We start from the raw sequence: 13,621 nt of genomic DNA, 5'->3' as shown, positions 1-13,621 counted from the left end.
AGAAGTAACTTTATCTGTTAAGCTGGCCATACATGTGGCGATCTGACGATGTTTTGTGCGACCATCGGTCGCACGAAACATCGTCAGATCCGCCACACACCATTCAGGGCTGAATCGGCAGTTAAGGAGGTAGAAACAATAAAATTTCTACCTCCTTCTGCCGATTCAGCTGAAGGGAGATTTTGGTCAGGCGCCTTCTATGGCGCCCGATCAAAATTTTCCAACTGGTCCGATCGGCGAGTCGGCCGATATCAGCAGCTTCCTGCGATATCGGTCGACTCGCCGACATACCATACACGCACCGAATATCGTACAAAACGAGGTTTCGTACGATATTATCGGTGTGTGTATGGCCACCTTTAGTCTCTGTTTTTCGGTGTTTGCTCCATAATCTTTCCCAGGAAATCACAATACAAATAACTAAACTTGCAACTCATTCCAACCCATTTAGGCTTTTTTTATTAGAGATACTGGGTTGACCCAGGCACCTAATTCTAAATTTAGAGTAGTACATCTATGATTATGAAAGAGAAGTAGTTTTAGTGATTTTTTTTTTTTTTTTAAAGATCAGTTTTCTGTTATTGGTGGAACAGAGACAAAGATGATGTTGGCATTGACAGATAGAAAGAGATTATCAGCTGAGTCAGATGTGGAGGAAGTTGCACCCTCTTTAACTATAATTTGCTTGCATTCGTTCATCATACAAAGCCAAGTAGAAATCTCTGAACCAGTTGATTCAAACATTCATTTAAATGGCTTGGACTGTTCAACCCACTACACTTTGATTTTCTGACTGTCGATTTCAACAGTCAGAAAATCATAGCAAAGCATCTGATTGGCTGCTATGTGCAACCTCACCGGTGATGTTTTAATCCACTTTTTACACAGGATGATAAATATACCCCATGGAGTGAAGCATTACTGGTGATGTTGCCCAGGAAACCAATCAGCAATTAGATTTCAACAGTTAGAAAAGCAAAGCGTCTGATTGGCTGCTATGAGCAACATCACCCGTAATGTTTACTCCACTTTTTACACAGCATAATAAATATAACCCTCTGAAACAGTTTACTTTTAAAAATCCATTCTATTTCATTTAAAGGAACAGTAACATCAAAAAATTAAAGTGTTTTAAAGTAACTAAAATACAATGTGCTGTTGCTCTGCCAAAAACTGGTGTTTTTGCTACAGAAAAGCTACTATATAAATAAGCTGCTGTGTAGCCCCGGAGGCAGCCATTCAAGGTGGAAAAAAGGAGAAAAGGCACAGGTTACATAGCAGATAAGTAGTAGATAAGCCCCATATAATGGGAGTTTATCTGTTATCTGCTATGTGCCTATGCCTTTTCTCCTTTGAATGGCTGCCCCCATGGCTACACAGCAGCTTACTTATATAAACTATAGTAGTCTTTCTGAGGCAAACACACCAGTTGTAGCAGTGCAGGGCAACAGCACATTATATTGTAATTACTTTTATTCACTTTCATTTTTTGGTGTTACTGTTCCTTTAATTGACAAAATCTGTTCTATTCCTATCTGTGGATTGTTTGCATTATATACAGTACAGTTGTTCAGGGAGACGCAACTTTAATGAATTAGACCAAGTTTTTTTTTTCTCCTCTTTTTCTGTATACATAAATTCCCTTTTATGTTAAAATTCAAAGATTAGATTTCACATTTACAATCTCGAATAGAACTCAGAAATTTGAATATCTGAAATTGAAAATATGGCTTGACTTTGCCTGGGACAACTCCCATTGACTTCTATAGAAACTAGCAAGCTTTTAGATTTACATTAAAGTTTTCAGTTTTTTTGCACTTAAATAACAGACATTAGAGTTTTGGAACATAATTTGAATTCAAGTTTATTTAGTGCAAAAAACTTGAATCGTAAAACTTGAACATTGATAAATCTCCCCCAAGACAATCTATGCATAAAAATACAAGAAATATCACCCCCTTTAAGCGAAACATGGATTGTTTGTCCATATATTGCAATATACTTAAAACTGGCCAACTACTTCAAAGTCGTCCACAGTCTGGCCAGTCCTACACTCACTTTTATCTGATTCATTAAGAATTCTACTGCTTCAATACACATTTGAACTGAGTTTTACCTGAGGGACTGAGTTTTACCTGCAACTTACTTGCTTTCAAGGTTAAACCCCCATATGGTTGCCCTTTTATTGGCTCCACTGGGATCACATGACTGTAGCTGGGATTGGTGGGAGCTAAAGCATGGAGTTGAGGAATGGGTGCCTAATCTATAGGTTTTTGTCCTATTGCACTAATATAAACTTGTAAATGTTTAAATAACAAACTTTAAATTTATAAACTATGTTTCTGCCCCCCATTTCTATCCAAGGCTGGATTGTAATGCCCACATTCATAAAAAGATGTGACTTTACATATTAATGTTTTTACCTGGAAAACCTGGAAGACCCTCTTTCCCTGGTGCACCTGGCTGGCCTGGAATTCCTGTAGCACCCGTGGGTCCTGGTGATCCTATATTCCCTTTGTCTCCCTTTGGTCCTGGCATATCTAATCCTGGGAAACCAGCATATCCTCGTTCTCCTTTAACTCCCGCAGGTCCTGTAATTACAAATAAATGTAAGTTTAATTCTATGAAGTTGAAGTAAAGCTTGAATATGTAATATATTAGTACTGAATAGCTGAAGAAGTCAGTACTTTTTATGAATTTGCTATTTTTCAACTACTGGGTGAGAAGTGTAAGGTAGGTTTCTCCCACTTTAATCATCTTTAGAGCATCCCTAGCCATTTGTCTGTTTGTGGCAGTAAACTTGTTGAGTAATCTGCTAGGTCACATTATGCTTTTTAGGAGGATGGAAGGAGGGAATTCAAAGAAACACTGAGTGAAAGGACAGTGCAGAAAAATAGACATAGCTCCCAGCAGGCTAAGTTAGCAAAAATCACCTGCTAAATTCAGTCTGCATGCATCCATACCTAATGATATAACTTGCAGCACAAAGAAAAACTGGAAGCGTAATGTGATGTCACAAGAATTCCAGAAAAGAGGAGCTGCCAGAAGGATTCAGTGTGAATAGCCCAGCCTATGCTAATGCAAAGTGGGAGCAGCTTTTTGATATATAAAAGTTATACTTATGCTTTCTATATAAAAAACTGGATCCGGTACATAGATGATGTTCTATTTTTGAGGGAAGGGTTTCACTGCCAAACTTGAGGACATTAAATAATGATGAACTAAACCTGCAATATACCTATAAAGTGTCTGGAACAATAAGTTCCTTTTTAGATATTAATATTTACTAACATAAAGATGCTGAAATCATAACTGATTGATTGAGAAAAAAACATATGTTTTTTTGACCTTGGTGAAGTGTTATTAGATAAAATAACCTAATACTATAAAGTTTAAGAGATCTACAGCCACCAAGTAATTTTGCATGGAAAAAAGATTGACTTGATGGCACAATATGTTTTTCACAAATCAGCATTGCAGAAAAGGACAGAGACCTAAACAGGAGCTATCCTTAAGTGTTTTGAGGATGGCAAGAGTGTTATCTGGAGCATCACCCAGGCCATTTTTCCTGACAGCTACCATCAAACAGAATTTAAATCAATTGGAAAGATCTAATCCAAGGACTGTCAAGGTTCTTAACCAATTCCTTTATCTGACCTTATGACAGAATTATATCCTGGCTATGCAGATGTATTCAAAACATCTTTCAGACAAGTAAAATAATTACTGGTGAACTGTCTATAGAAGAAATCTTAAGGCTGAAAGGTACTGGGTCAAATACTCACAAAGATGTGAGTTCAGTGATAAAATACTCTGTCTTGGAAGGAGCTTTCCTAACAACTCCAAAAAAAAAATACTTTTTGCCAAAAATGGACATTTGAGTGTAAGTGGGTAGTGATCAGTGATGGAAATGATGCCATTTCCTGTGTATCATGCAAGTGATTGCTTATTGGTTCTGGGTTGTTTCCTGAACTATGGTTTCTATTCCTGTAGGAGTGTGTGATCTCTCTCTATCTCAGTTCTTATATGCATCTCTTTTAAATAAAAGTTATCAGCAACAAAGGATTGGGTGAAACTATACCCCTCTGTGTCAGAATCTAAAACCAAGGAATTCTGGTACTGTAGGTCATCTCACCCTCAGAGTTTTCATCGTGACACTGGCTGGCGGGAATGCAGTTTGCACAGCACACCGCTAAAGTTTTTTTGAAGTGTCCAGTGATGTCACCAGAAGTGCAGTTAACATGCTTCTCTGCTCGCGGAAGTGACATCCACATGCACAATTGCTCTTCTGAAGCTGCTGAATGCCCCCTGCTCATGTGCACACACTACTGATGATGTTACGGTATGCTTATCAGTATGGATAGTCAAGATTTAACAAAGGAAGATATACAGAATAAAAGCAAACAAGTTTAATATACCCTTGTAACTTTGTACCTGGAAATCCTGAAAGACCTTGTGGTCCCGAAGATCCTTGCTGCCCCTTAGGTCCCATGCCAGGTACACCTGGAGGACCTTGAATTCCTGGAACACCCACAATGCCAGCTTCACCTTGTTTAAAAAAATATAATATGTTAAAATAAATGGTACTGAATGCCTTGTAACTATTCAATTATTAAATTTAAAAGCTAGCAAGGTGAATCACATATTAGCATGCGTTACAGAATCAAAGCACCATGTGGCACGCACTGTCGGAAACCAGGGAAGCGGTGAAGGTTAAACAGTTTTATTCATAAATCCATCCTGACGCATTTCATGTGAATACACACGTAGTCATAGGTATATAATAAACCATGTACCATAGGTACTGATATACCAACGACTACGCGTGTATTCACACGAAACGCATCAAGATATATTTATAAATAAAGCTGTTTAACCTTCACCGCTGCTTTGATTCGGTGTTTCTCCCTGTGCTGCGGGTCTGGGGCACGATAAAGAGCGGTGAGTGACCTGACTCTTTTAAAGATTTTTATAAAGGTTGTGTGCCTAATTGAACATTGAGTAAACATTTTTAGTGAAGGGCCTGGGGCATGGGCACCCAAGCCCTCTATTTAATAATCTGGTGAGCTTGTCTCCGTATTGATAAATTGTTTAAAATTGTAACTAGTAGCCAACAAGTTTATATATATATATATATATATATATATATATATATATATATATTTATTTAGGCTGTTTTAACCTAAGATAGGTTGGGAGCCTCTTTATGGTATAGTAGATATGCAATACGCTCAACCAAAGGAAAAATTCAAATATAAGTGATCTTGGGATAAGTGCCAACCATGCCACCAATCTCCAATCACCAAACCAATATAACAGCTTTCCAATACTGTTGTTTAGGACAAGAAACTCTGCCTTAAAATAAAGCCTATAATTGTAGAGCACCATGCTATGGTCAGTAAGGCCTGGAACTTGTTATTCATATATTTATATATTGTTTGTAAGCCTGCTCCTAAATGTGGATTCTGAAAATTAAAAGATAGTTATCTTACCTTTGTGTCCTGGATGGCCAGGAACACCTGAAAATCCCTGCTCTCCTGGCACACCTGATGCTCCAGGATTTCCTTTATCTCCAGGAATTCCAACAGGTCCAGGTGGTCCTTGCACTCCTTTTGGACCCGGAAGACCTAAACCTGGTTCCCCCTAGTGGGTTTAAAATAAAGGAAATAAAAACAAAATATGCCATATGTAATACAGTTTCAAAAACTATATCTGTCTATAGTAGGCTTTTTCAGTCTTTTACTTCAGATTTCTTGTATTACCAGGGCATTGATATGCAGACCAAAGAACAACAAAAAATATAAATCATAATCTTGTTTAAGCCCTAGCTGACTGTTGGGGATGGGCATATGGTTTAAACACACCTACTAGCATGAGGCATTTTATGCCTTAAAACTCCAAAATGCTTTGTGTAAGCGGTTTGTCATATTTTTTTTTTTTACACTACTTTCCTAATGTATAACAAGCCACAACGTATTAATCACTCAGAGATCACCTGACAGGAATAACACAGTTTTAACCTCAAGAAGTGAGGGGGGAAAAGACAGAGCTTTGTCTATTAAGTGGTTGGTGTGACCTAACATCTATGTGTGCCCTTGGTTTGGTGCATCGTGAATTGTACGGTCCCAGGAGGCGACCTTTAGTAATTTAAATGACATATACTGCTTTAAACTTATATTTTTGTGAAAATGGTTTGTTTAGATAAAGCAGGGGGTTTTATGCAATATATTTTTATAGAGACTTACATTGTTTGGGGGTTTAGTTTTCCTTTAAGAGCGTTTGCACAACATTCCCACACATTTTCCTCACAATCTGCCCATACTGAGCTCTGAAACTAGATTTGTTGCTGCTCAGCAGGGTATAGGGCAAATAGGGCTTAGATTATGTGATGTTTTTTCCATAGCTTTCTGAAAAGGACCTGGGAACTGGATGATTTTCTTTCCTCCCAGCATGAGAGTAATGAAAAAACTTATTCTGCTCCTTTTACAGCCCTACTCAGCTGATCACAGCCCCCAGTGAGGCATACCACACACCCTTATCCTGCTAGGTGACAAACACCATTATTATTATTATTATAATATAAGTATAAAATAATAAAGTAGCTTCTGATAAAAATCATAAGAAAGGTTGAGATCAGCAGGCCTAAAACTTCTTTTTGATTGTAGTCTCTTGTGCAGAGTCCTTAGATACTATTTTTTATTCTGTAAGCTTTGTTAAATAATGGTTAAATTGCTCTTTTATAACTTATTGTATAGTGCTGTGTAAGTTGCTGAGCTGTATAATGATGAGAAATGTTAGCCAAGGTTATAACTTTACTCTAATTCAGTCATACATTTATAGGAGCTGGGAGAGCTCTAATAATAATAATAATAAATAAGGATACATTAAAAAAAACAAAGGTAAAACGACCCTTTTATATCATAGATACAAGTCTTATATAACTAAAAAAAGTATATACAGTATACTACTTTTTGTACTGAAGACTTTTTTTTATATTGTAAACGTTGAAAGGATATAAAGCAACATATAAGGTAACAGCCTTATTGATATATGCAACACTAGTGGCAGAACTAGGTGTCTCTGGGCCCCACAGTAAAATATTTTTGCCATCATGTGCCAGACCTTGGGTAGAATGACCTGCTTCACACATACTGAAATTTGTCCATCAGAAATCTCCTTAGCCCTATGTGTCTGCTGTCTCTTGTGTTATGTTTCTTCTGTTACTAAGGGGCTGATTTACTAATCCACGAATCCGAATGGGAAAAATTCGGATTGGAAACGAACATTTTGCGACTTTTCCGTAAATTGTTGCGACTTTTTCGTAGCCGTTACGACTTGCGCGAATTGTCGCGACTTTTTCGTAGCCATTACGATTTGCTCGTATATTGTCGCAACTTTTTCGGATTGAGCACTCGTAAACAGCGGGCAAACCTTTCAGACTTTGCATGATTTTGGAAGTCTCCCATAGGACTCAATGGCACTCTGCAGCTCCAACCTGGCCCAAGGAAAGTCATGATACTGAAGCTTGAATGAATGCGAAACTTTTGTACTCGGCGCTATGGCTACGAAAAAGTCGCGACAATTGGCGCAAGTCATAACGCTAAGAAAAAGTTGTAACGGCTACGAAAAATTTGCGACAATTTACGAAAAAATCGCAAAATACCGATCATTACGAAAAAAACGCATTCGGACGCTTTTCGGACATTCGTGGATTAGTAAATGTGCCCCTTAGAGTAAGAGCTCCCGCACTGCTTGGGCTACTAAGGTACAAGGTAAAATAAATGTCATTCATGAATTTTGATGAAACTGTGTCTCAGCAGATACAGTGGTGTGAAAAACTATTTGCCCCCTTCCTGATTTCTTATTCTTTTGCATGTTTGTCACACTTAAATGTTTCTGCTCATCAAAAACCGTTAACTATTAGTCAAAGATAACATAATTGAACACAAAATGCAGTTTTTAAATGAAGGTTTACGTTATTAAGGGAGAAAAAAAACTCCAAATCTACATGGCCCTGTGTGAAAAAGTGATTGCCCCCCTTGTTAAAAAATAACTTAACTGTGGTTTATCAATTTCAATTTTCAATTTCTGTAGTCACCCCCAGGCCTGATTACTGCCACACCTGTTTCAATCAAGAAATCCCTTAAATAGGAGCTACCTGACACAGAGAAGTAGACCAAAAGCACCTCAAAACCTAGACATCATGCCAAGATCCAAAGAAATTGAGGAACAAATGAGAACAAAAGTAATTGAGATCTATCAGTCTGGTAAAGGTTATAAAGCCATTTCTAAAGCTTTGGGACTCCAGCGAACCACAGTGAGAGCCATTATCCACAAATGGCAAAAACATGGAACAGTGGTGAACCTTCCCAGGAGTGGCCGGCCGACCAAAATTACCCCAAGAGCGCAGAGACAACTCATCCGAGAGGCCACAAAAGACCCCAGGACAACATCTAAAGAACTGCAGGCCTCACTTGCCTCAATTAAGGTCAGTGTTCACGACTCCACCATAAGAAAGAGACTGGGCAAAAACGGCCTGCATGGCAGATTTCCAAGGCGCAAACCACTTTTAAGCAAAAAGAACATTATGGCTCGTCTCAATTTTGCTAAAAAACATCTCAATGATTGCCAAGACTTTTGGGAAAATATCTTGTGGACCGACGAGACAAAAGTTGAACTTTTTGGAAGGTGCGTGTCCCGTTACATCTGGCGTAAAAGTAACACAGCATTTCAGAAAAAGAACATCATACCAACAGTAAAATATGGTGGCGGTAGTGTGATGGTCTGGGGTTGTTTTGCTGCTTCAGGACCTGGAAGGCTTGCTGTGATAGATGGAACCATGAATTCTACTGTCTACCAAAAAATCCTGAAGGAGAATGTCCAGCCATCTGTTCGTCAACTCAAGCTGAAGCGATCTTGGGTGCTGCAGCAGGACAATGACCCAAAACAAACCAGCAAATCCACCTCTGAATGGCTGAAGAAAAACAAAATGAAGACTTTGGAGTGGCCTAGTCAAAGTCCTGACCTGAATCCTATTGAGATGTTGTGGCATGACCTTAAAAAGGCGGTTCATGCTAGAAAACCCTCAAATAAAGCTGAATTACAACAATTCTGCAAAGATGAGTGGGCCAAAATTCCTCCAGAGCGCTGTAAGAGACTCATTGCAAGTTATCGCAAACGCTTGATTGCAGTTATTGCTGCTAAGGGTGGCCCAACCAGTTATTAGGTTCAGGGGGCAATTACTTTTTCACACAGGGCCATGTAGGTTTGGATTTTTTTTCTCCTTAAATAATAAAAACCCTCATTTAAAAACTGCATTTTGTGTTTACTTGTGTTATCTTTGACTAATAGTTAAATGTGTTTGATGATCAGAAACATTTTGTGTGACAAACATGCAAAAGAATAAGAAATCAGGAAGGGGGCAAAAAGTTTTTCACACCACTGTATGTCACAAACCACTGCAGACGTTTTGGTTTTCCTTTTGGTGCACCATACTGTTGAACCCTTAGTAACACTATACTCAACAAGAAAAGGCATATGAAACATAACACGTTAAAATAGACAATTTTTCTCCCTTAGTGTACTTTTATTACAGCATATTTCTTTATTGTTGACACCCAAAAAATGTGATTGATGTGACTCCAGCACATTCTAATCTACTCCATAAGCTAGTCCATATCCTTGATATTTATGGTAAAAAGTATAAGCAAAATAATTATATCCAAATACCTACATGTACGTATTCACATACAGTGTCCGATATGGATACAAATAAGCAAACCAGTAATTGGGGTTATCAGTAGCAGCTTATGAAAGAGTGAGACAGCACATATGACTACCGTTTCATTAATTTAAAACAGACTACATAAACTCCTAAAAATATAGTTAAATATTTCACTTACTTTTGGTCCAGGGTCCCCTCTTAAACCTGGTAATCCATCAACTCCCTGGGGACCGGGAAAACCAGCTTGACCAGGTGTGCCTGGCATTCCTTGAAAACCTAGAAAATGATGGCAAAAATTAAAGACAACCTACATATGATTGGATTTGTCCAGCATTATTTCCAGTATAAGGTTTAAAAGCATATATTTGTCAATTAAAACATTATTCTTGTTTAAAGCACTAAAATCCAGTTAGAATTATAAATATAGAAAAATGTTATATTGTTTGATAACCTAACCCTCCATGAATAATTACAGGCAGTTTCACTATATATGCTATGCTACTACGCTAAGTAGTATTAAAAGAAGAAGTTTCAAAATATTGTGCCTAGAAATCATAACTTTCTGTTGCATAATAGAACTCTTTTCTAAAATAACAGAATAACATAGAATAACTTGAAATCCAAGATTATGTATTATACATTATGTTACTGTAAGCCATTTGGTCTGTAGTGTAAATGATATTAAGACTACCTTTTTCACCAGAAGGCCCAGGATACCCTACACCAGGTAAACCAGGTTCTCCTTTCTCTCCCTGGGATCCTGGCCTTCCAGGATGTCCTGGAGATCCTTTTTCACCTGTTGAAAAATGATAAATTAAATAAATTACATGTTCATATGTTGCTAGTGCTGATTGATATCATATCATATCATCATAAATTCATTCTACATTACCTTGATCTCCTGGAAAACCAGGAATGCCTGCACCGCCCATTGGTCCCGGTGGCCCAGTTTTAATTATAGCTTTTCCAGGTTCACCTTTTGCACCTGGGGAAACATATTAAATATATAAAATTCTTCCCTATTGCCAGACAATCAATGCATGATTATTACAATTTTAATGGACAACTAAAGTCTTAAACTTAAGCATGGCTTTAAATGTTTTACTTTATATAGTAAACTTTCTGTACTAGCAGAGAAGTTCAGCAATCCTATATAAGTAAAGATCCAGGCCTTCAAAATTGTCCAGAGTATCTCACTATCTTGGATATCACTAGGATATTTTTTTACTGATAGGCACATGCTCAGTATGCTTTAAGCAGCTACTGAATTAACCTTAGAGGTTGTTGGAAATAAGTAAAGATGGGGTTACATACCTTATAGTAACGTATGCTACATGATACTGAGCTACTATGTAATGTAATTAAAATTAGTTTTCTTCAGTCATAAATAGCATAGAACCAAAACAGTTTCTGATTTTTTTCAAAGTCTTAAAGTAAACAATTTGTCAAGGAACTAAACAGCTGGAATCAAATTGGCTTATACCATGTATTTTAATTTCTGTAAATTTTTAGATATGAATTGAATAGATTTACTTACCAGGTGTACCAGGTATGCCGACAAATCCAGGTACGCCAGGTTCTCCTTTTTCACCAGGTAGTCCAGAAGTTCCTGTGCCAGCTGGTCCTGGAAATCCTCGTTCTCCAGGGTTTCCAGGAGATCCCCTATCACCAGGAAGTCCTTGTTCACCTTTTGCTCCTATTGTTCCCTGAAAAAAATTAGCAATAAAGTGCATTAGGTTATTAGATGCTCATATTTTATAAAAAGGTAAACAAAATAAATTTGTGATCCCCAAATATTCCAAATCAGCTTAAGTGAACATTGAAGAGGTGTCATCTCTAAAAGGAGAGTAATATCAATATTTTAAATTATTTATATCAATCTATGTTTGGAAAAGTATGTGTTGGTTTATGTTTAGGATTTTCTAAAGTTTGGGTTTATACTTCCGTTATTTTTTTTTCTGTTTCAACACTTGAATGTAAAAAGTTTGAGCTGTAAAATACTACCAAATGATAAGGACAGAAAAAACTAAATTAAAAAAAAAACTTTTTTCATTCTTTTAACTTTTAATGACCTGATTATTTTTTTGCATGGTATGTCAACAACTGTCAAATTTATAAACCTATTGATGCTAATAATTCAAAAGCTTAAGCTACTGGGTGTTTAATGTTTACACAAACTTACCGCTACACCTTTTGAACCTGGTAGTCCTTGTTGCCCATCAATGCCAGGTCTTCCCTCTCTTCCAGGTGCTCCCGGATGTCCAGGTAATCCTGACTCTCCTTTATCCCCTTTTAGCCTTGGCTCAAAGAACACCTCCCCAGGCTCTCCTTTTGCTCCCGGGCTTCCCATTAAGCCTGCACTACCTTGAGGTCCCTGCAAAATATAAATAATATAAATAAATGCCCCATAAATTATTATTAACCACATCTTTATAAAATCAGCCCTTCATTCCCATCTTTTAAACATCATGCCATGACATCTCTCGGATTATTGTAGGCATATACTAATTTTAATATGCCCAATCACAGATCTTTGTGGCATTCTGCTTATTAGATCACATACACAGGTACCAAAACAGTAAAATTTAGGAAAACCTGCACAAGCAAAGTTATGGAAAAATTCCGGCATGGCATTTCATGGACAAAATGGGATAAATAACTAACTGCAATAATTCCCCAATTTATCATTAGTGGTTTTTGAAAATTTTGAGTTAATCATGGTATTTGTGACCAGTATGAGAAACTACAATGTCTGTTTTAGTTAGTACAGCTAATGTAATACAGCAGCAAATTGTGTACATTGAAATGTGTTTGTATTTTTGTATAAAAGACAGATATTGCTAAATAAATTACTCACCGGAGCCCCTGGTGGCCCATCATAGCCTGGGTGACCTCTGTCTCCTTTGATTCCTGGTACACCAGAAGCACCTAACAACAAACATTTATACACAATAAAAACTTACAATGAGAAATACTCATATTGTAACAATCATTGAAATGCATTATATTCATACAAAAGACCATCTAAAAATTGAAATGCAATATATATGTAGGTCTCTGTAACAATTTACCGTATAAAACATCTCATCTCATGTAGAATCCTACTTCATCTAAATAAACCATTTACATAAAATATACATATTTAATAGTTCCTTTTCAGTAGTGCCATTGGGTGATCCTAAATAGAAAATTGCCATTTAAGTACTAAGGGCCCCTCGGGATAAATGATTCACAGTGCACACAAACAAACCAAGGGCACACATAAATGTAAGGTCACATCAGCCAATTAATGGACAAAGTTCTGTCTTTTACTCCCACACTTCTTCCTGTTACAGAGTATTATTTCGGATCAGGTGATTGCTAAGGGAGCACACAGATTATCGCAAATGGTGGGAAAAGGGAAAAGATGAGGAAAAAAGGGTAATATTTACTGATATATGTCTAGTACAGTCTGGTAAGATTCTTTAATAGGCCACTTGACATGATATAAATTATCTGTTTGTAAAGTATCCGTTCTGGGGGTTTTGTTTTCCTTTAAAATAATCATCCAAATTTACACGCACAGACCATTTTGTTCAGTATTTAAAAGGCATCCACACTCCCGGCTCTACCTAAGCTTATCAGAAAACCCTGCACTACACTGATGAGCCCCATGAAGGGTGCAACCATTCTGTATTACCCCAGCTTTTGCTTTAAAACCCAATGGGTGAGCTTATATAGGGTAGCCTATATGATAAACACATGTAAATGAGATTTTTTTTGCAGCTCTTTGGGACTAGTTCCCAGAATTACTTGTGTTTATTTGCATACGTATGAGGTGGTCTTCTCAACCCATTTGATTTATTTTTAGGGAATAAAAACAGCTCCACGTTTATTTTGAAACTTTAGAGACAAAAT

General features: G+C 37.2%; 1 protein-coding gene across 1 annotated transcript in view; it reads right to left on the bottom strand.

The window, feature by feature from the left end:
• Positions 1-13,621, bottom strand: part of col4a1 (collagen, type IV, alpha 1) — a 102,304-nt gene that overhangs the window by 20,278 nt on the left and 68,405 nt on the right. Inside the window, exons 24-32 of the mRNA XM_002933018.5 lie at positions 12,582-12,652; positions 11,907-12,098; positions 11,262-11,430; positions 10,617-10,709; positions 10,416-10,520; positions 9,903-10,000; positions 5,493-5,643; positions 4,435-4,548; positions 2,424-2,591 (exon numbers count right to left, since the gene is read on the bottom strand). Coding sequence (XP_002933064.3) covers positions 2,424-2,591; positions 4,435-4,548; positions 5,493-5,643; positions 9,903-10,000; positions 10,416-10,520; positions 10,617-10,709; positions 11,262-11,430; positions 11,907-12,098; positions 12,582-12,652 — 1,161 coding nt within the window. The remainder of the gene's footprint in view (positions 1-2,423; positions 2,592-4,434; positions 4,549-5,492; positions 5,644-9,902; positions 10,001-10,415; positions 10,521-10,616; positions 10,710-11,261; positions 11,431-11,906; positions 12,099-12,581; positions 12,653-13,621) is intronic.

The sequence above is a fragment of the Xenopus tropicalis genome, chromosome 2, assembly GCF_000004195.4.
Source record: "Xenopus tropicalis strain Nigerian chromosome 2, UCB_Xtro_10.0, whole genome shotgun sequence".
NCBI lineage: Eukaryota > Metazoa > Chordata > Amphibia > Anura > Pipidae > Xenopus > Xenopus tropicalis.
This window is presented reverse-complemented; position numbering and strand designations above follow the sequence as displayed.